Source organism: Bison bison, unplaced genomic scaffold (assembly GCF_000754665.1).
Source record: "Bison bison bison isolate TAMUID 2011002044 unplaced genomic scaffold, Bison_UMD1.0 scf7180017864479, whole genome shotgun sequence".
Taxonomy (NCBI): Eukaryota; Metazoa; Chordata; class Mammalia; order Artiodactyla; family Bovidae; genus Bison; species Bison bison.
Window position 1 is genome coordinate 2,927,595 of NW_011495039.1, and position 21,450 is coordinate 2,949,044.

Below are 21,450 nucleotides of genomic sequence, written 5' to 3' on the forward strand. Positions count from 1 at the left end.
GACTGTGAAGAAAGCTGAGCGCCAAAGAATTGATGCTTTTGAACTGTGGTGTTGGAGAAGACTCTTGAGAGTCCCTTGGACTGCAAGGAGATCCAATCCATCCACCCTCAAGGAGACCAGTCCTGTGTGCTCATTGGAAGGACTGAAGCTGAAACTCTAATACTTTGGCCACCTCATGCAAAGAGTTGACTCATTGGAAAAGACTGTGATGCTGGGAGGGATTGTGGGGAGGAGGAAAAGGGGACGACAGAGGATGAGATGGATGGATGGCATCACTGACTCGATGCACATAAGTTTGGGTAAACTCCGGGAGTTGGTGATTGATAGGGAGGCCTGGCCAGAGAAGGCAATGGCACCCCACTTCAGTACTCTTGCCTGGAAAATCCCATGGGTGGAGGAGCCTGGTAGGCTGCAGTCTATGTGGTCGCTAAGAGTCGGAGGTGACTGAGCGACTTCACTTTCACTTTTCACTTTCATGCATTGGAGAAGGAAATGGCAACCCACTCCAGTGTTCTTGCCTGGAGAATCATAGGGATGGGGGACCCTGGTTGGCTGCCATCTATGGGGTCGCACAGAGTCAGACACGACTGAAGTGACTTAGCAGCAGTAGCAGCAGCAGGGAGGCCTGGCGTGCTGTGATTCACGGGGTCACAAAGAGTCGGACAGGACTGAGTGATTGAACTGAACTGAAGGATTTTTCAGAAGCCTTAAAGAGTCCTAGATAAGAGTTTGAGACATACTGCTGAAGATTACATTTCTCCATTGACTGATGGAAACTGGCTGGGTTCAGAGAGGGCATGAAAGAGACCTGAGAAGGGAGGAGAGAGAAGGGCTTGGTTCCTGCCATTCTACCTCCACTTCCTCTTAGATCTCTCCAACATGTCACTCTCACAGAACCTGGTTCCAGCAGCAACTGGCCTCTAGTCTACAGCTTACAGCCCGCCATTCAGTCCTGCAGAGACCATGGTGATGTTGAAAGAGATCTGACTTCCAGGGCTGTGGGCTCCTCCCTGAGTTCCTGAGCTACCAGAGCCTGTCAGATAGGATCCTCTGCACAGGAGTCTGATGGTTCACATCTGCCAGGCAAAATCCCCCACCTTCAAACTCTGCCTTCCAGCTCCAAGAGGTTCTCCTTCCTAGCTTCTAGGTTTTGATGACTCCAACCTGGGGGAGGAATATGCTTCCTGTGGTTGTACTGCCGCATGCCTCAGTGTTCATCTTTGCTTTTCAAACTCTCCAATGCTGTTTTACCTGTTTCCTATTTCATATTCCCTAAAGTAACATAGTGAGATTTCTGTTTTCCTGACTTTGTGGAGAGTGACACATTTATTGACAAGTAGTAATGGATTAAAACCTACACCTAATAAGAAAACTAAAATCTCTGTGGTGACAAAATTGAATAAAGTATCTAAGAGGAAAAGTAATACTCTGAGGTTACAAATCTAAAAATGTGAAAGAATACCGGTAATTTGAACAAGTAATATTAAATACTATGTTTTCAGACATAACTGCCTTGTGACTACTGATATATGATACATGGTGTATGATATATATTATATATTTTCCAGTCATTTAAAAGAGCACTTTCACGCCAGTCAGAATGGCTGCGATCCAAAAATCTACAAACAATAAATGCTGGAGAGGCTGTGGAGAAAAGGGAACCCTCTTACACTGTTGGTGGGAATGCGAACTACTATAGCCACTATGGAGAACAGTGTGGAGATTTCTTAAAAAACTGCCTTATGCCTTATGATCCAGCAATCCCACTGCTGGGCATACACACTGAGGAAACCAGAATTGAAAGAGACACGTGTTCATCGCAGCACTGTTTATAATAGCCAGGACACAGAAGCAACCTAGATGTCCATCAGCAGATGAATGGATAAGAAAGCTGTGGTACATATACACAATGGAGTATTACTCAGCCATTAAAAGGAATACATTTGAATCAGTTCTAATGAGGTGGATGAAACTGTAGCCTATTATACAGAGTGAGTTAAGCCAGAAAGAAAAACACCAATACAGTATACTAATGCATATATATGGAATTTAGAAAGATGGTAACAATAACCCTGTATACGAGATAGCAAAAGAGACACTGATGTATAGAACAGTCTTTTGGACTCTGTGGGAGAGGGAGAGGGTGGGATGATTTGGGAGAATGGCATTAAAATATGTATACTATCATATATGAAACGAGTCACCAGTCCAGGTTCGATGCATGATACTGGATCCTTGGGGCTGGTGCACTGGGACGACCCAGAGGGATGGTATGGGGAGGGAGGAGGGAGGAGGATTCAGGATGGGGAACACATGTATACCTGTGGCAGATTCATTTTGATATATGGCAAAACCAATACAATATTGTAAAGTTAAATTAAATAAAATTTAAAAAAAAGAGCACTTTGTTAAATTTTATGGAAGTATCTCTTAAAATTATTACCTAAAACATAGACTTCTAAGACACTGTAATGACAAGTGATGTATAGTGATAAAGTATATTTTCTCTAATGTTTAGTTACACAATATTAGTTTGAAAAGATAAATCCTGCAACAAAGGTAATTTCTAAGCAAATCATCTCATCTTATAGAGAACTTATACTGACATTTCCCTTTGAGGTTTTTGCATTATATAGATTTTTAGTAAATACTTAGACTTACCACTTGAGAGGAGAGCAGGCTTACTTTTTACCATTGGACTAGAATGAGGAAACTTGTTGCTAAATGACATGAAAAGGTGTGTTGTGAAATCATCAGGAAGCTCGGCTTCCAGGAATGTCTTCATAAATAGCTTGAAACCTTCAAAATCTATTGTCTGAAAAGAAAAAAATTTAAATATATATTTTAAGACTCAGCCAATGTTAAGATTGTTTGCAATGTTCAAGAGCATTAGCAGGAGAAATGATCTCAAACATTCTTACATCCAAGTCTACAAAAGGAAGGTAACTCTTTGAGAAACAAACCAGGCAGCCCTACGCTGACACAGGTGATTAGATTTCGATATCTTACCTGCAGCAACGGAGCAAGAAAAACAGGAGCTTTCCAGTCGGGCATCCCTATTTCCACAGTGTCTGTATGGCCTTAAAAACTTTACTCTTAGGAAGTTAATTTCCTCCTCTGTAAACTGGGGAGAATATTCACAATTCCATGGAGTTATGATGATTAAATCAGACAACTACCTGAAGGTGCTGATGCAGAATCAAGAACACAGCATGAATACACAAAGTTATCCCTCTTGCCTCCTTTCTTTGTCTCTAATAATAAACACTGTTTTGAACCACTGGAGAAAGTGGTTAACATGAAAGTTTTACCTTAACACCAAGACCAATGGATATAAAATCCTAAAGTGAAATTCTAAATCTTCCTAGGCAATTGTCAAAGAAATCTACTTCAAGATCTCCGCCCACTCTTAGTGCAGAGCTATAAAAGAGCTGACATTTGCACGCAAAGATCCATTGCTACACTGAGAATCTCCATGTCCACTTGGGGAAATGGTGATGGGAGCTACCTTCTATTCTCAAGTTCACAGGAGAATTTCACAGGACTGACTGAGAGAGCTTGCTTTCTCCAAGCAGATGTGAACAGTGGGCCAAGATCTGACTCCTGCCTGGGAAACTGAGAACAAGGCTGCAGGTACTTTAGGGCCAAGACAGGACAATGGTATTCCCTGGGCTTGCCACTGCCCGGACACTAGTGCATAAATGTTGCCTGGGAAACAGATGTAGACTTCATGGAAGAGAAGGTTCCTGGAGTTGTGTAGGGTACTACCTACTAGGCCACTTGAAGGGACTAGGAGACCTACAGATAAGAAACTGAGATGAAGCCACATCTGTCCAGATCAAAGGACTGCAAGTGCTATAGGCCTCATAGGAAGCCCTGGAAAAGTACTTTTTTTTTTTTCCCCTTACCAATTAGTTCAATATAATGGAGATGAAACTAAAAATAAGGCAAAAACAAAACTTGGCAGATTAATGCTCCCAATTTTTTTCAAACTCCTGGCAGATGAGAATAAACGTAATTCAATAAACTGCAAATTTTGGATACCAAAAGCTTATTTTTTCTTACATAAAAATATTGGGGTATGGTGGTAGAGAATGACCAATTTTATCACTGTACTATTTTAAATAAACCAAAAATGGAATAAGACATATAAGGATATCAATATGAGAAAGTAAATTTTTGCAGATTAGATCATATAACATTTAACTACATATACTGTGTATGCTTTTGTACCTAATATTATCTCAAGCTAATATAAAAAAAATGTATTTTATTAATGATTCTAAGATCCTGTCTGCAACTTAATCTGACATTTTTAATTAAGTCTTGTTTTGCTTATCCATTCTCAGTAGGGCACTTCAAATATTTATACATATATATGTGTCTAAGTATATATATATATGGCAGTGGTGGTTTAGTTGCTAAGTCGTGTCTGACTTGTGCAATCCCATGGACTGTAGCCTGCCAGCCTCCTCTGCTCATGCAATTCTCCAGGCAAAAACACTGGAGTGGGTTGCCATTTCCTTCTTTTATATATATATATAGTTGGTTCTATATTGGTGGTGGTAAAAAGACTTCATTTCTTTCCATGTTCAATGAATCATCACCACCACAGAATATTACAAATTCTACTAGTAGTTCAGTTCAGTCTCTCAGTTGTGTCCGACTCTTGGTGACCCATGGACTGCAGACTACAAGCAGACTGAACCACAAAACTAAAATCTATAAATAACATGAATATATAAAGAATAGCATCAATCAGCTGAAGTACTTTCAGAAAGCATTTGCTACAATGAGTGAAGGGAACCAGGAGTTAATTCAAAAAGTTATAGGCAATTTGTGTGATAAACATATTCACAAGTATCATGATTAAAATCAAAGTTACTTATAGTATTTCTTCACTCTGTACCCTTTGGTAAGTCAGCATTATGTTTGAAAACAGATGATAGAAGCATGGTCTTGAAGTCAGACTCCTTGGATCAACTCTTGACCCAACACTATCCAGCTGTGTGACAGTGGGCAATTTATTAATCTCTCTCTGTGACTCAAGTTCTTCATCTATATTAACAATCTCTTAGTTTGTTAGGAAAAATTCCCAACAATACTGGAAGAATGAACCTTAAACCACATCAACATAAATGTTTCCATTTGCATTTAATAGATCATTACATGGTCCACTTTTCTTTGTTGTTGGGCATTTTTGTTTGTTTGTTATTGGCTTTTCCTTTGTTTTTGCTTTTGAGAGATCTGGTAATTAAATCTGAACAAAGGACTATAATTACTGAATTTTTTCCTCTGGGTCTTCCTTTACAGTAAGATTCTATTTTAAAACAGAAGTCTTTCAAGTCAAGGGTTTAACACAGGAAAACAACAACAGCCAACCAACAAAAACAACAACCAGGACTTCAGAACAAAACAATTTTGTTTCATATTCTAATACCTCCACTCACCACCTGAGTGATTTGGGGCAAGACATGCATCTGCTCTTTTAAGGAAAACTCTGCCTCATCCCAAGTGTGTTTATGCCCTTTATAGAGCCCTACATCACCCACATAGAACAACCTTGAAATCGGTGCCTGTGATTTAATGATGAAAACCAGGCAAATAGCCAGTCCAAAGAAAAAAAAAAAAGTGAACTTAATGTATGACATCTCTCTTAATAAGGAATACATTTCTCCTTGATGCTTTTTTTTTCAGGTCTCAGGAAAACTTTTTTGAACTTGCTCCAGGGTTGTAGCTCTCCCATACTCAGCAAGCAAAAAAATAGCTTGTTTTTATTATCTGACACCTCGAAACCTTGATTTCCTCCATATAAGATGAACCATTCAGCAGTGCTGCCTCAACATAATAATAAATTGATGTAAAGCACTTAATGTACCTTTGAGCATAAAGGATGTAAAAGAAATAAAATAGTTTAAAAAAGGAAAGGGAATAAATAAAAAGAAGCACTGATTTGAAGTTAGACTTTTATAACCTTAATTTGCCCTAGTCTATTGATTCAGAAAATTAGAAAATTCATTGCATTTTTCCAAATTTAACCCAGAGTTTTTGTGTCTTAGATACTGTGCTGTAATTGTTCTGGGTCAGGCAACATTGGCAAATGACTGCCTTCAGAAAGCAAGCCTTTAAAAAGAGATTAACTTACTTTAAAATAACTAAAAGCCTTTCATAGACATAAGAATAGAATAAAAATTTCCTTAGCTCTTAAATGATTTCCACAAGATGATGTCATCCTATTTATGACTGAAGTTTTAGTGATGATGTCAGCTTCTTCCTCTAGCTTCTTTACAGTGTTGGTAGGAGCAAACTTCCTTTCTCTTACATTTCCTGTCATTACACACAGCTTGCTCCTGCTGCTGCTGCTGCTGCTCCTAAGTCGCTTCAGTCGTACCCTACTCTGCGCGACCCCACAGACGGCAGCCCACCAGGCTCCCCCATCCCTGGGATTCTCCAGGCAAGAGTACTGGAGTGGGATGCCATCGCCTTCTCTATACACACAGCTTACAATGCTGTAAAACCCAAACTTCTTCAAAGCCAAAAGGCAGCTGCTTCAGTGTTTCATATTCATTAAGGAATTAATCTTCAATGCCTTTCCTGGTTAAGTCATTTACTTCTCATTAGCAAAAGATCTTCCAATCTTCTCTAAAATTTTGTGTTTTCCAGAATATTAACACTTTCATACATTGATACTATCCTCAATCTGTACATTTTTATCTCACGATTTAGCAGAATATTTCCAAATTTACATCTCTTATTTTCTACTGCTGTCATGTAGCAGCATTAGCATTGGTTTCTGAAGATCGTGACCTTTAAATAGAATGAAATCATTTATATGCATAGCAATAGAAATGAAACACTCACGCAAAAAGTAGGATCAAACAACTAAATGAGTTCTCAAAAATCAAATTGGCTGGAAGTTCAGAGACACACAATCCAAATTATATTTAAGATTTTGAAAACTGGTTTTTTTTTTTTTCATTATTTTTTTTTTTTAACTTGACGGAGCGGCCACAGACTATTTAGGGAGATAGAATCTCTAAAGAATACAAACTCGGGAAGCTGCTCAGAGCTTGCTGCCAAGTTGGCACAAATTCAAAACACATTTCTATGTGCCTTTCATTATTCTATCTGACCATCTGGATTCTTGATGTTTAAATTCCTGCTAATACTAAAGAAATAACTCTAGTATTCATCCAAGTAGATTCAAAGTGAATGAAAATAAATGTCGTCACTCTACCATTAATTTATTTTGGCAGTTTCAGGATGAAGATTTTCTCATATTCAGCAAATGTACATTATGCATATATCCACTTTGTACTGGGCTCTGTTCTAGGTCATGGGGTAAAAATGTTACTGATAAATGCAAAATCCTTCCATCAGGGGGCTTATCTTCTAATAAAAGGAATAAGAAAAAAAATAATAGCTTAAATGTATAGTGTTTGAAGGTATTAAGTAGTGTGTACATATGTGCTAAGTCATATCTAACTCTTTGTGATCCTATGGATTGTAGCTCACCGTGCTTCTCTGTCTGTGGGATTCTCTAGGTAAGAATATTGGAGTGGGTTGCCACTGCCCTCTCTCCTGGGGATCTTCCCATCCATGGATCAGACCCACATCTCCCGCTTTTCCTGCATTGCAGGTGGATTCTTCACCACTAGTGCTACCATCAGGTAGCCCAATTAAATGTTGTATAAGAAATAAAGAAGGAAGATATTTGTATATTGGGGGTGGTGCTTGTAGTTTTAAACCTGATGATTAGGAAATGAGAATCTGTTCTTTGAATAAAGACTGAAATGAGATGAGGGAGCAAGCTTCACACATATTTGGAGAAAGAACATTCCAGAGAGATAAAAACTGATGGTGCAAATGTCCTGAGGCATTAAGATGTTCTTGTTTTAGAGGATTTTCTATAAGAGGTACTGAAGAAAAGCAAGAGACTAGAGCAGGATTGAGGACGGACTAGAATTACAGAGAGGAGGTAAAGGACAGGATCTTTGGTGGTGTGTATATGGGGGCAGACTCTGTAAAAAACATTTTAGACCATCAATACAGTGCTGTGGTGAGACTTTCCTGGTGGTCCAGTGGTTAGGACTCTACACTCCCAATGAGAGGGCCCATGTTCAAACCCTGGTCAGGGAACTAAGATTACACAAGCCACAACTAAGCTTGGCACAGCCAAATAAATAAGTAAATAAAAATAAATAAATTTTAAAAATAAACCTTATGGCTTTAAAGTCGAGTGAGAGCAACAGTTATTGGAGGGTTGCAGCAGGAAATCATGTGATCTAACATATTTTAACAGGATCATATCACCATAATAGGGCTTCCCTGGTGGCTCAGATGGTAAAGAATCTGCCTGCAATGCAGGAGACCCAGGTTCCATCCCTGGGTCCAGAAAAGCCTCTGGAGAAGGTAATGGCTACCTATTCCAGTATTCTTGCCTGGAGAATTCTATGGACAGAGGAGCTTGGTGGGTTACAGTCCATGGGGTCACAGAGAGTTGGACATGACTGAGTAACTAACACTTTCATGATCACAATAGGATAGTAAGACTAATAATAATAGGATCATTTTATATAACAGGATCTTATAACATTTATATCAGACAAAAAGTCCAATTTTCACAATTGCTAATGAGCTTGCATACACAGCTGATTAATAGGTGATCTTTAAAAGACAAAAATGAATCACTGAAGTATCAAAGATTAAGTAGCTAAAACTATTAAGAAAGAAATTACTTCAATTCATTTATCATTAAGTGTTCACTGAATGCCTACTATGTATACAATACTGCTGGCTATCGAGCGAAAGAACTCAATGAGGTAGGCAATAATTTAAGTTAGTCAGTAACTTAAATTAAATGGTGAAAGTAATTCTTTGAACATTTCCATGTCAATTTTCCTAGTTTGTATTATTATATGTAAATTTATAACATTTATATCATTAACTAATTATGTTAAATCAAACACTGATGTAAAGGTTACTGAACCAAAACATATACATTAATATGTAGTATGGCTAACTTTCTGAGATTCTAAATACATAATTTTGATATTAAAATATTTTCAGAAAAGAAAATCTACATTTTAAATGTCTCATTGCTTATGCTTGTCAGAAGGCAATGGCACCCCACTCCATTGCCTGGAAAATCCCATGGACAGAGGAGCCTGGTGGGCTGCAGTCCATGGGGTCATGAAGAGTCAAACACAACTGAGCGACTTCCCTTTCACTTTTCACTTTCATGCATTGGAGAAGGAAATGGCAACCCACTCCAGTGTTCTTGCCTGGAGAATCCCAGGGACGGGGGAGCCTGGTGGGCTGCCGTCTATAGGGTCACACAGATTCGGACACAACTGAAGCGACTTAGCAGCAGCAGCAGCAGTACTGAAGTTGATTCTGCAATAGACTATACATTACTTCAGATTTCAGAGCACTCCTTGATAGTCTCCTACACTGCCATGGAGGAACTTCCATTAAAGAGAAACAGTGAAAGTGTGAATTTCACATTGGATATTTAAAACTTAGTTTTGGCAAATGGAATTATCTTCACTACCTCAGAAGTGCATAATTTATTAACTGCACCAGTCTTTACTTAAAACTAACATCTATTAAGTCTCACAGAGAAAAATAGACATGGGGTTTTCAGGAAGAGATGGCAAATGGCAAGAACAAACAACAATGATACTCCAAACTATTTTAGTAATTATGAAATGCACATAATAGATTGGAAAAATTTTAAGCGGGTTACTTTTACTGTGATTTTCAGTATATCTTGTGATCAAGAGTCTGTATCCAACTAAATTTTGTACTTGGGCTGACATCTACTCTTTTATAAAATTTTTACTGGAGTAGAGTTGATTTACAAAGTTGTGTTAGTTTCAGGTGTATAGCAAGGTGAATCAGTTATGCATATACATATAAACACTCTTTTTAGATTCTTTTCCCATATAGACCATTGCAGAGTATTGAGCAGTTCCCTGTGCTATACAGTAGGTTCTCATTAGTTATTGCTTTTATACATAGCATATATATATAAATACATGTCAATCCCAACGTTCCAACTTATCCCTCCTCCTCTAACCCCCTTAACCATGAATTTCTTTTCTACATCTGTGACTCTATTTCTGCTTTGTGGACAAGTTCATTTGTAGCATTTTTTAAAAATCGACTCCACCTTCATCTCGTAGGACGCTGTCCTGTCTATGCTTCAGTGTTGTCACTAGAACTGGTGTGAGTTATTACTGAACCACATGCCAGATGCTCTAAAAGGTATTTCTCCTCGAAAAATAAAACAGAATAAAGATTTTGCGAATAACCATGCATCTAAAGTTTTTAAGGATTGCATACTTGCATCTTCATGGAGGGAGATGGGAAGGAGGTTCAAGAGGGAACAGATACATGTACACCTATAGCTGATTCATGTTGATGTCTGAGATAAAATAACAAAATTTTGTAAAGCAATTATCCTTCAATGAAAAAAATAAATTAATTTTTAAAAATTCCCAAATGAGTCTCTTAACACAGGTATGTATACAGGCAGAATTACAAGTATCTCTTATTCCCTGCTAGACTATAAGATCCAACAAAGCTCTGCACCACAGAGTGCTTAACATAATTCTTTTATGTTGCAGGGTATCGTGATATATTTGAAGTATGGACACTGGAATAGCAAAAACAAAGAAAGAAGCACAATTTCACTTAATACCTCTTTGTATGACATCTAGCAAGAAAGAAAACTGATTCAGGTAGGATGGTAAGAATTTATGAAATAGAATAAACGCAAAAAGTTTTTGACCAGGAATATATTGTTTTAACAAATCTCAAATGAGATTATTTTAAAGTATGATGGCATATGGATATATATGTAATATTGTAGCAAATTAAAATAAAACTAAATCAACAAAACTATTGATAATATAACAAAAAATTTGAATAAATGATTTCAAATACACATTATCCTAAAAATTCTCTTTTTTCTAATCCATCAAGGCCCAAATATGTCTGGGTTATTATTGGGAGAAACATCAAGATGACAAGGTATAGAAGACAGATCAGGAAACGCTCAGCTAGCATGTGAGAGTGAGGGATTGAGAGTCTACAGGGGGGTCAGGGAATTCATTGATTATTTTCAGGACTTAAGAATTCCTTAGTAGTTTAGCATTAGTCTCTCAGTCATGTCCAACTCTGTGACCCTATGGACTGTGACCCGCCAAGCTCCTCTGTTCATGGCATGCTCCAGGCAAGATTTCTGGAGTGGATTGCCATTCCCTTCTCCAGAAGATCTTCCCGACCCAGGGATCGAACCTGGGTCTCCTGCATTGCAGGCAGATTCTTTACCATCTGAGCCACAGGGAAGATTCTCTAGTTGAAGTAGTTTGCCAGCAATTTGTAAAATATATTTAATTACTTGATACTTCTTGGTAGCAAAGGTCATCTTGACCATTTCTATTTCTTCCACATGTCCAGATACAATGAAGGTAAAAATGAAAGTGTTAGTCGCTCAGTAGTGTTAGACTCTGTGCAGCCCTATAGACCTCAGCCCACCAAGCTCCTCTGTCCGTGGGATTCTCCAGGCAAGAATACTGGAAAGTGTTGCCACTTCCTACTCCAGGGGATCTTCCCAACCCAGGGATTGAACTCGTGTCTTCTGCACTGCAGGCCAATTCTTTATTGTCTGAGCCACCTGGGAGTAATATCTGATACATAATATACATGCACTGTTTGGGATGCAACCCAATAATTTTTGTTTGAAGTGCTTTTCTCACTTTTTATATGTTTATCCTCACTTTTTTTGTGTGTGAACTACTTCTTAAAGCCTTCAACCTCTCCTTTCAATCTTTATAGTCAGTAATATGCTCTATTATCCATAAATGGAAAAATAAAATTAGGATTTCCCTAAAGTGTTTGTTGTATATATGGAAACTTACCTAATGTTATTGTGTTCTAGGAACTGCACTAAGTATGTCCTGTATACGCTATACTTCGATAATCACTATAACTCCATGAGCAAATGTGACTATCACTCCTATTTTATAGACAGCAAAGCTGTAAATGAATTTTCTGAGCCTCAGAAAAATCAAGTAAAATGCCCAAAGTCAAAGGTTCCTATTTATTGCCTGGGAGCTGAATATTTCTGATTTCAAAAGCTTCTATATTATAGTTAAGTATAATTCTATAGGCAGATCTTGATTTTCCGATATCCGTATCTAGTACAACTGGTTTGTCACCATCAACTCTGTTGACTAGTCTATCAATAAGCTAATCATTAGACAAAAAGGGAAACAAATATAAAAATAAACAGTGATGGTATAATTATCTCAGTTTCACAATCTTGAAAACTCTGAGTTGACTATAATTCTTTTTGATATTCTAAGTGTAACCAATTCCTTTTGACCACATATCTGATATATATTCTAAATCTGCCCTCAGGCTCTATTATAGTCCTCCTTGCCCTTCCAGTTTTCATCATTTGATTGGATTTCTTCAATAACGTATACCTGGTCTTCTCTTGAATGCAAGCCTGTTATTCCCATTGGCTTTAGAAATAATTTAATAAATAGAAAATTTAACTTATTGATCTTCCGTTCAGTTCAGTTGCTCAGTCACGTCTAACTTTGTGACCCCGTGAACCGCAGCACACCAGGCCTCCCTGTCCATCACCAACTCCTGGAGTTTACTCAAACTCAAACTCATGTCCGTTGAGTCAGTGATGCCATCCAACCATCTTGTTCTCTGTCGTCCCTTTCTCCTCCTGCCCTCAAGCTTTTCCAGCATCAGGGTCTTTTCAAATGAATGAACTCTTTGCATCAGGTGGCCAAAGTACTGGAGTTTCAGCTTCAACATCAGTCCTTCCAATGAACACCCAGGACTGATCTCCTTTAGGATGGACTGGTTGGATCTCTTTGCAGTCCAAGGGACTTGCAAGAGTCTTCTCCAACACCACAGTTCAAAAGCATCAATTCTTTGGCACACAGCTTTCTTTATACTCCAACTCTCAAATCCAAACATGACTACTGGAAAAACCATAGCCTTGATTAGATGGACCTTTGTTGGCAAAGTAATGTCTCTGCTTTTGAATATGCTATCTAGGTTGGTCATAACTTTCCTTCCAAGGAGTAAGCGTCTTTTAATTACATGGCCTCAATCACTATCTCCAGTGATTTTGGAACCCAAAAAATTCAAGTCAGCCACTGTTTCCACTGTTTCTCCTTCTATTTGCCATGAAGTGATGGGACCATATGCCATGATCTTCATTTTCTGAATGTTGAGTTTTAAGCCAACGTTTTCACTCTTCTCTTTCACTTTCATCAACAGGCTGTTTAGTTCTTCTTTGCTTTCTGCCATAAGGGTAGTGTCATCTGCATATCTGAGGTTATTGATATTTCCCCTGGCAATCTTGATTCCAGCTTGTACTTCTTCCAGCCCAGCGTTTCTCATGATGTACTCTGCATATAAGTTAAATAAGCAGGGTGACAATATACAGCCTTGATGTACTCCTTTTTCCTATTTGGAACCAGTCTGTTGTTCCATGTCCAGTTCTAACTGTTGCTTCCTGACCTGCATACAGGTTTCTTAAGAGGCAGGTCAGGTGGTTTGGTATTTGCATCTTTTCCAGAATTTTCCACAGTTTATTGTGATCCACACAAAGGCTTTGGCATAGTCAATAAAGCAGAAATAGATGTTTTTCTGGAACTCTCTTGCTTTTTCAATGATTGAACGGATGTTGGCAATTTGATCTCTGGTTCCTCTGCCTTTTCTAAATCCAGATTGAACATCTGGAAGTTCACAGTTCACATATTGCTGAAGCCTGTCTTGGAGAATTTTGAGCATTATTTTACTAGTGGGTGAGATGAGTGCAATTCTGAGGTAGTTTGAGCATTCTTTGGCATTGCCTTTCTTTGGGATTGGAATGAAAACTGACCTTTTCCAGTCCTGTTGCCACTGCTGAGTTTTCCAAATTTGACATATTAAGTGAAGCACTTTCACAGCATCATCTTTTAGCATTTGAAATAGCTCAACTGGAATTCCTTCACCTCCACTAGCTTTGTTCGTAGTAATGCTTTCTAAGGCCCACTTGACTTCACATTCCAGGATGTCTGGCTCTAGGTGAGTGATCACACCATCATATCTGGGTCAAGAAGATCTTTTTTGTACAGTTCTTTTATGTATTCTTGCCACCTCCCAGTCTTGTTTTTGCTGACTGCATAGAGCTTCTCCATGTTTGGATACAAAGAATATAATCAGTCTGATTTCGGTGTTGGCCATCTGGTGATGTCCATGTGTAGAGTCTTCTCTTGTGTTGTTGAAAGAGGGTGTTTGCTATGACCAATGCATTCTCTTGGCAAAACTCTATTAGCCTTTGCCCTGCTTCATTGTGTACTCCAAGGCCAAATTTGCCTGTTGCTCCAGGTGTTTCTTGACTTCCTACTTTTGCATTCCAGTCCCTTATGACAAAAAGGACATCTTTTTGGGGTGTTAGTTCTAGAAGGTCTTGTAGGTCTTCATAGAACCATTCAACTTCAGCTTCTTCAGCATTACTGGTTATTGATCTTAAGAATATCATTTATCATTTCCTTTAGCTATTAAAAAAAAAAAACTTAAAATCCTTAGACACTCTAAGTCCTTATACACAAATGTCCAGATTTTCCACTAATATCCTTAAATATATTCCTGCTGAAAAAATCTATTCCTATTGATGCAAGCATACAAACAAACACAACAGACAAACCTTCAGATAACCTTCAGATAGGTGTAGCAAGCATCTAAAGAATTTTCCCTATTTGTCTTTGTGCTTTGTCACTCAGTCATGCCTGATTCTTTGCAAACCCATGACTGTAGCCTACCAGGCTCCTCTGTCCACAGGGATTCTCCAGGCAAGAATACTGGAGTGGGTTGCCATGCCCTCCTCCAGGGGATCTTCCCAACCCAGGGTTCAAACCCAGTCTCCCACATTGCAGGTAGGTTCTTTACTGTCTGAGCCACCAGGGAAGCCCAAGAATACTAGAATGGGTAGCCTATCCCTCTCTAGTGGATTTTCCCAACCCAGGAATCAAACGGGGGTCTCCTGCATTGCAGGTGGATTCTTTACCAGCTGACCTACCAGGGAAGCCCCTATATTTCCTTAAATAAGTAAAAAAGATCACCTGAAGTTCCCAACATCACTTTTTCTCTGATTTTTAACTCTTATATGAATTATTTAATAAATGTTATTTAAAAAATGAAAGACCATCTGCAAGTCTTCTTTGGAGAAATGTCTGCTTAGGTCTTCTGCTCACATTTTGATTGGGTTGTTTGTTTTCTGGTATTGTGTTGCATGAGCTGCTTGTATATTTTGGAGATTAATCCTTTCTCAGTTGTTCCATTTACTATTAATTTCTCTCATTCTGTCTTTTCAACCTGTTTGTAGTTTCCTTTGCTATGCAAAAGCCTTTCAGTTTAATTAGGTCTCACTTGTCTATTTTTGGTTTTATTTCCATTACCTTAGGAGGTGGGTCATAGAGGATCTTGCTGTGATTTATGTCATTGAGTATTCTGCCTATATTTTCCTCTAAGAGTTTTATAGTCTCTGGACTTACATTTAGGTCTTTCATCCATTTTGAGTTTATCCTTATGTATGGTGTTAGGGGAAAAAAAAGAAATGAAAGAGTAACCTATACAGAATGTTTACGACCTGTCAAAGTTAGCACTTATCATCAAATTAAAGAGAGTTACCAGCCTATTTTTCAAATTATTTAAGCTTGTTTTAGCAGCTCATCTGTAGAAAAAGCAATTGGAAGCAATTAGTATAATTACATCTTATATATTCTAAATATTTACCTATTTTCAAATTTCTGTATATTTATTATAGAACATTAAGGGAGAAATGGATCATTTGTGACATGTTGACTGTGACAGATATCACCTAGTCACTTAAGCAGTTAAATCATTAAGCTTGCAATTTAGGATAAGATGTGGCAGATGGTCCATTCTCAAACTCTAAATATTTTCACAGATATAAAACAGTGTGTTTTTTTGGAAATGATGAGATTTGCTCCTCAGTGCAATTACTAGAAACCTGCAAGGAGTTATTCAAATTGATTTGTTTAATTATGACATAACTAATTAATCTCACAAGGAGCTATGCAAATATTTTCTCAAATTTTTGGACATGGTCCATTCCATGTGAGAGCAATTCTTGGAGTATCAAGGGCATAAAAACTGAGGCCACGTGTAGAAATAAAAGTTACAAAGTATTTCAACAATAAATAATGCATAATCAAAATTAGGTTAATGACAGGATGATAGTAGGCATTTTATTCTTCCATTTCATGGTATGTTTTCAAAACTGTGTTCTGGCTATAAGTTTGATAAGAGGAGGAAGATGACTGAAAGTGTGTTGATAGCAATAGGGTAGAGGTGAAGCAGAAATATTGGTAAACAGGTTACACCCATTCCTTGCTAACTAATTGTCCTGGCGTTTATGCAGTTGTCGGGGGTGGGGGACAACAGACACCCTAATTCTACCACCAGGACAGCATTCTAGACCGCAACGAGGCTTGGTGGAGGAAGCAAATCACATGACTTGTCCTCCACTCATACCTTAGAAGGAAAACAATTGAGCGATGGAGAAAGACATCAGAGTCATCATGTTACACCTCCTGACTTTTTGGATGAGAAACACTGAGGCTGTGAGAAAACTGAGGTTCTAGGATTGGTTGGGATATCTCAGATATTCTTGGTTTTATCGTTTATATGTTCTCCAGAACTTTCATTGAAAGCCTGTTGCTCCCTACAGTGTGACCAACAACCACTGCCTCGAAACATCGGTGGAACACCCGTCAGACACAAGGGTTAAATATTTTACATCTACTTTAGAATGTTACCCTTTCAACAATTAAGCAGAGGCAATACTCTCTTCATTTGATAGGTGAACAAACTGAGGCCAGGAGAGATGAAGTAACTAGTCTAAGACCTGCTTGTATGTGGCAGACGTGGAATTTGAACTCAGTTCAGTTGGATTCCTAAGACTGTATTTTCTCTATTACACTTTCAAGGTGGTTTCTTTAATGGCAAAGGTTGAATTTTATTCTGGAAGGACAATTATAGCTTAAAATAGAAGGTTGTTTATCTTTGCTACTAATTATAATAGCATCAATATCCTTTTTAAAGACATTTAAAATATACATTAGGTTCTGAATTCCCAGGTTTCTTCCTAAGGGATTGAGGCAACTCACTTCTCTGAATATAAAGGGTATGCACATTAGCATAAACCCAGTACAAAGTACTGAGTACAAAGATAAGGTATACCCAGGGAGCTATAAAAAGTTAACTCAGCCTTGGGCCAAGAATCATCTACTGACAGGAAATATAAAAAGACAATCTTACACTCACAGGACACGATAGACAAAAAACACACGGAGAACAATAAGTATGCATGGCTCATACTACTTTTTCCCTTGGGCTACCCTCAGCTTTCCACGTTGTTTATAGTCTGCAACTGAAATGGCTTCCCTGCTAAACTGCATCCAGAGCAAAGGCTGAACAAGGAATAGGAAGGAGGCAGCTCACTAGGCTGACGCCATACAGAGACAGGCTCATCTGCCACCAGTTTCAGACAGCCTGGAGTGGGAGGGCGGGTTGTGTGGGACGGTGTGTTTGTGAACCAAAGTACACAACAAATGCCCTTCAGAAGCTAGAACCTGCTTCATGAAAACAACTGCTTATTCTCAAGTGGTTGTTGTTTAGTCGCTAAATCATGTCAGACCCTTTTGCAACCCCGTGAAATGTTGCCCACCAGGCTCCTCTGTCCATGGGAGTTGCCGCCTAATAACATAGACCTCATGGAAACTGCCTTTGGGGGAGCTAGTAGGTTTCCTGAGAGGTCAGGTCTGAAAGGGGCTGGTAACAATTATCACCACCAATGAATTTCCATTTCAGCTGTGTTGCAACCTAGGAGAGTGTAATACATAGGATCAGCATCTAAGTCAGTCAAGTTCATTCTAATGTAATCAATCATACTGGGACATGTCAGGGACGAAACTACAGTGCATCCTGTCATTGAAACAACATGGAAACTAGAGAATAAGAAGCAGCTCGTACATTTTTCTCCAAAACTCTAGATAGCATTTCTAAGGAGTAGCCATATTTAAAAGCAACTGGACTACATGATGACCTTTTATCCAGCTTGTGTCACTTTTTCTATTTCATACTCAATGCTTCCATTTCATTTAGTTTATGTTTTCCAATGTCTCTATCTCTTCTTTTTTTGATGTTCTTTCTAAGCCTTTATCAAGCATAGAAAAAAGCCTTTTCTTTTGTGTATTATGTATAATATATATGTTTTAGAAAACTTGAATTTTTTCCTAGCTAAAATTTTTATTACATTTTGATCCCATTTGTTTGACTTAATATAAATAGAATGCTAGATTTCTAATTTAAAACAATAGATACACAACAAGCAAAAAAGGTTAAATGTATAGCATGGGGAACTATAGTCAAGATCTTGTAATAATCTATAATGGAAATCATCTGAAATGGAATATATGTGTATATGTATAACTGCATTGTGTACCTGACACATTATAAGTCAACTATACTTCAATAAAATATACATTTTAATTAAAAAATAAGCAGCTAATACATACCTAGTATGGCCCAAGGGAGACAATATGGTTTTAGACAGCTCGTGCATTTTATTAATAGTAAAATTGCATGCACACACTCCTACTGGGATATAAACATCCATTCAGAGAACTCAACAATGTATTGTAATTCTGTGCATCCAACTGAACTATGGACCTGAAACCTCCTTTACAAAATGGACATGACTAGGAGAGAGTTGTTGAAACCACAGAAGTGTTTACTCTTTTTCCCAGGAGGGTAAAAATCAAGAGCTTTTCACTCATATTTTCCTCACATATGCTAATAGCATTGTAGAGCAGTCAAAAGTTCTTATCAATTCCATTTAAATCCTTTTGTTAAATCTCTCATCATAAATTAATAATTTAGGGTTTTTATTAAATAAATCTTTTTACCAAATCCTGATGCCATTTTGGTGAAATTAGAAAAACTAAGCTCAAGAGTATACAAAACTGAAGCCTGCACTCTGGACCCTTTTGGATTCTATTGAGGTATAGTTTCTCTGTCTGAAAAACTTGAACAAATATCAGTCACTTTTATCTTTATAAGCATTACAGTTAATCTTATATATGCATCTCACTGGTACAGAAGTATAGCTCAGTGATATGGATGAGAAATTCATAGCTCACATCAGAATAAAGAAAGAAAAGACAGATTATAATACAAAAGAAAATGTCTTACTTGATTAAGAATGTCTTGTTTCTGTGCATGCAAGGAAAGAAAGAATACATGTGTTAATGTAAGATAATTTATACTCATCATCTCATATTGCTGATAATGTAACTACAAAGCCAAGTTTACAGACTGATTTGAAAACACACTTTAGATGCATGGGTCTCAAAATGTGGTTCCGAAATAGCTTCAGCATCAACTGGGAAACTGATAAAGAGAAATTTTTGAACTCCATTCCAGAAACTAAAGTGGGGAGTCAGGGGACTATTTTAAGAAGACCCCAGGTGATTCTGATGCCAGCTAAAACTTGAGACTCATCAAACAGATCAATCTTAGAATGTAATAAGCAAACAGTTCTAATTGACACAGGCAAATATAATGAATAACACATACACTATAATGGAAACCTTCCAGAGAAGAATATGAAAATAGAATATATAAAGGTATATTTGATTATACTTATTCCCCACTTCTAATGATTCCTCCTGTTAGAATAACATGCCTAGCTTCTCTCCATCTCTTTAAAGGTAAATATTTAATTTCTCTCTATATATGCCACTACTTAATTTCTTCCCATTGTTTTAGATGCCAACAAAACAGTTTGATACGGAATTTGAAATCCAGGTGAAAATATTTATATTTTCAATAACAAACTGATGTTCATATTACAAAATTCTACTACTCTCATGAATCTATTATATCTGCGATGTTCTGACTGGTTTACTATGAACCTTCTCACCAAGAATGGATGGCCATTACGATCTACCTATAATGACAGGCTTTACATTGCTCACATACGATTAGGTGAAACTAGCAGGCATCTCTTACCTTGCTGGGTATGATTTAGTAATAATTGGGTGCAATGGAACATGCCATGCTCATACATAAGTAATGCCATTCAATGCATATGAAATGCGTTTTCCTTCCCCTCATCCTTCTCATATCCCCTGGTTTTCCCTTATTCTAATGGCCTCATTAATTAAGTAAACAGGAAATATCTTAAACTGGGATTACACACATCTAGGTTTTAATTATAGTTATTGTCACAAACCTAGATGGTACATCTTGGGAAAGGCATTTTACTTTTCCTAAAATGAGTTTCTTTATTTACCATCATATTTGGTTATCTCAAGACCTTCCTCAAGCTTTTATGCTTAAAACATCTTTAAAGCCATTGTTTAAATGTATATTTTATGATTCTGTCATTTATTTCCTCATAGGAACTAAAAATAAATGATTCATCCATATATTACACTTAATATTCTCTGTTCACACAGACTAAAACAGGCCACATTTTCATTGGATTAAGTCTGTGTACACAGCTTTTATAATTCAGTAACTCAAGCAAGTGATAACAAAAATAATGCATCTACCCTTTAAGGAGCTTTACTTAGTAAAGGAGAAAATGATTTGAGAGATATTTAGGTTGTAGTCTCTTTGAAAATACATTTTCCATGGATGATACAGACTATGTCTATTTTAGAAAACAAAGTATTAGTCATTTACTATAAAGCATGACTAGATTAATCACTTTCCTAGTTTTTCTTGTATAGCTGAACATTAATTAGGTACCCAACTATATCTACTCTGAGCTCAACTTGACCAGTCAATAGAGAGTGATATTTTCACACATGTGAGCTGACAGTATGAATTATTTCCTACTATTAGAGTAAACTTTTATAAACCTGATGAAGGTATGTACCAAACAGAATCTTTAGACCTTGAAGTTTTAATTCTAAACATTGAATATTTCTAAATATTTCCTATTGATTTTTATAAAATACATACTAGTGTTTTTTAAGACTCATAAAAACTTTAAATTTTCTTCTGAAGGGAAAATACCTATCAACTTTAAAATTTGAGAGAGGTTTTACTCAAATTAGAGATACTTTTGAGTCTTAAAAAGATCTAACTTTTTGTTTTTCGACTGTTCATTATTTTAATAATGCATTACAAGAGCAAGTCTGTGCATTTATGGAGAGGTATTACATTATTGAGAAGGCTGACATCATATGCGTCTAATAACAAATCTAGTAACTACCTCAATGAATCCAGTTATCAGTCATATTAAGTCCTGAGAGTCCTTTAAATAAGAAATAATTGAAGCAAAAAGTCTATTTGCAAACAAGATCACATTCCAAATGAATTTCTAGATGACAA

At 37.3% G+C, this 21,450-nt stretch overlaps 1 protein-coding gene across 1 annotated transcript in view; it reads right to left on the bottom strand.

Annotated features, from left to right (window-relative positions):
• The window catches only part of DGKB (diacylglycerol kinase, beta 90kDa), an 873,198-nt gene that overhangs the window by 658,717 nt on the left and 193,031 nt on the right, over nt 1–21,450 (bottom strand). The window contains exon 4 of the mRNA XM_010862153.1: nt 2,662–2,815. Within this exon, the coding sequence (XP_010860455.1) occupies nt 2,662–2,815 (154 nt within the window). The remainder of the gene's footprint in view (nt 1–2,661; nt 2,816–21,450) is intronic.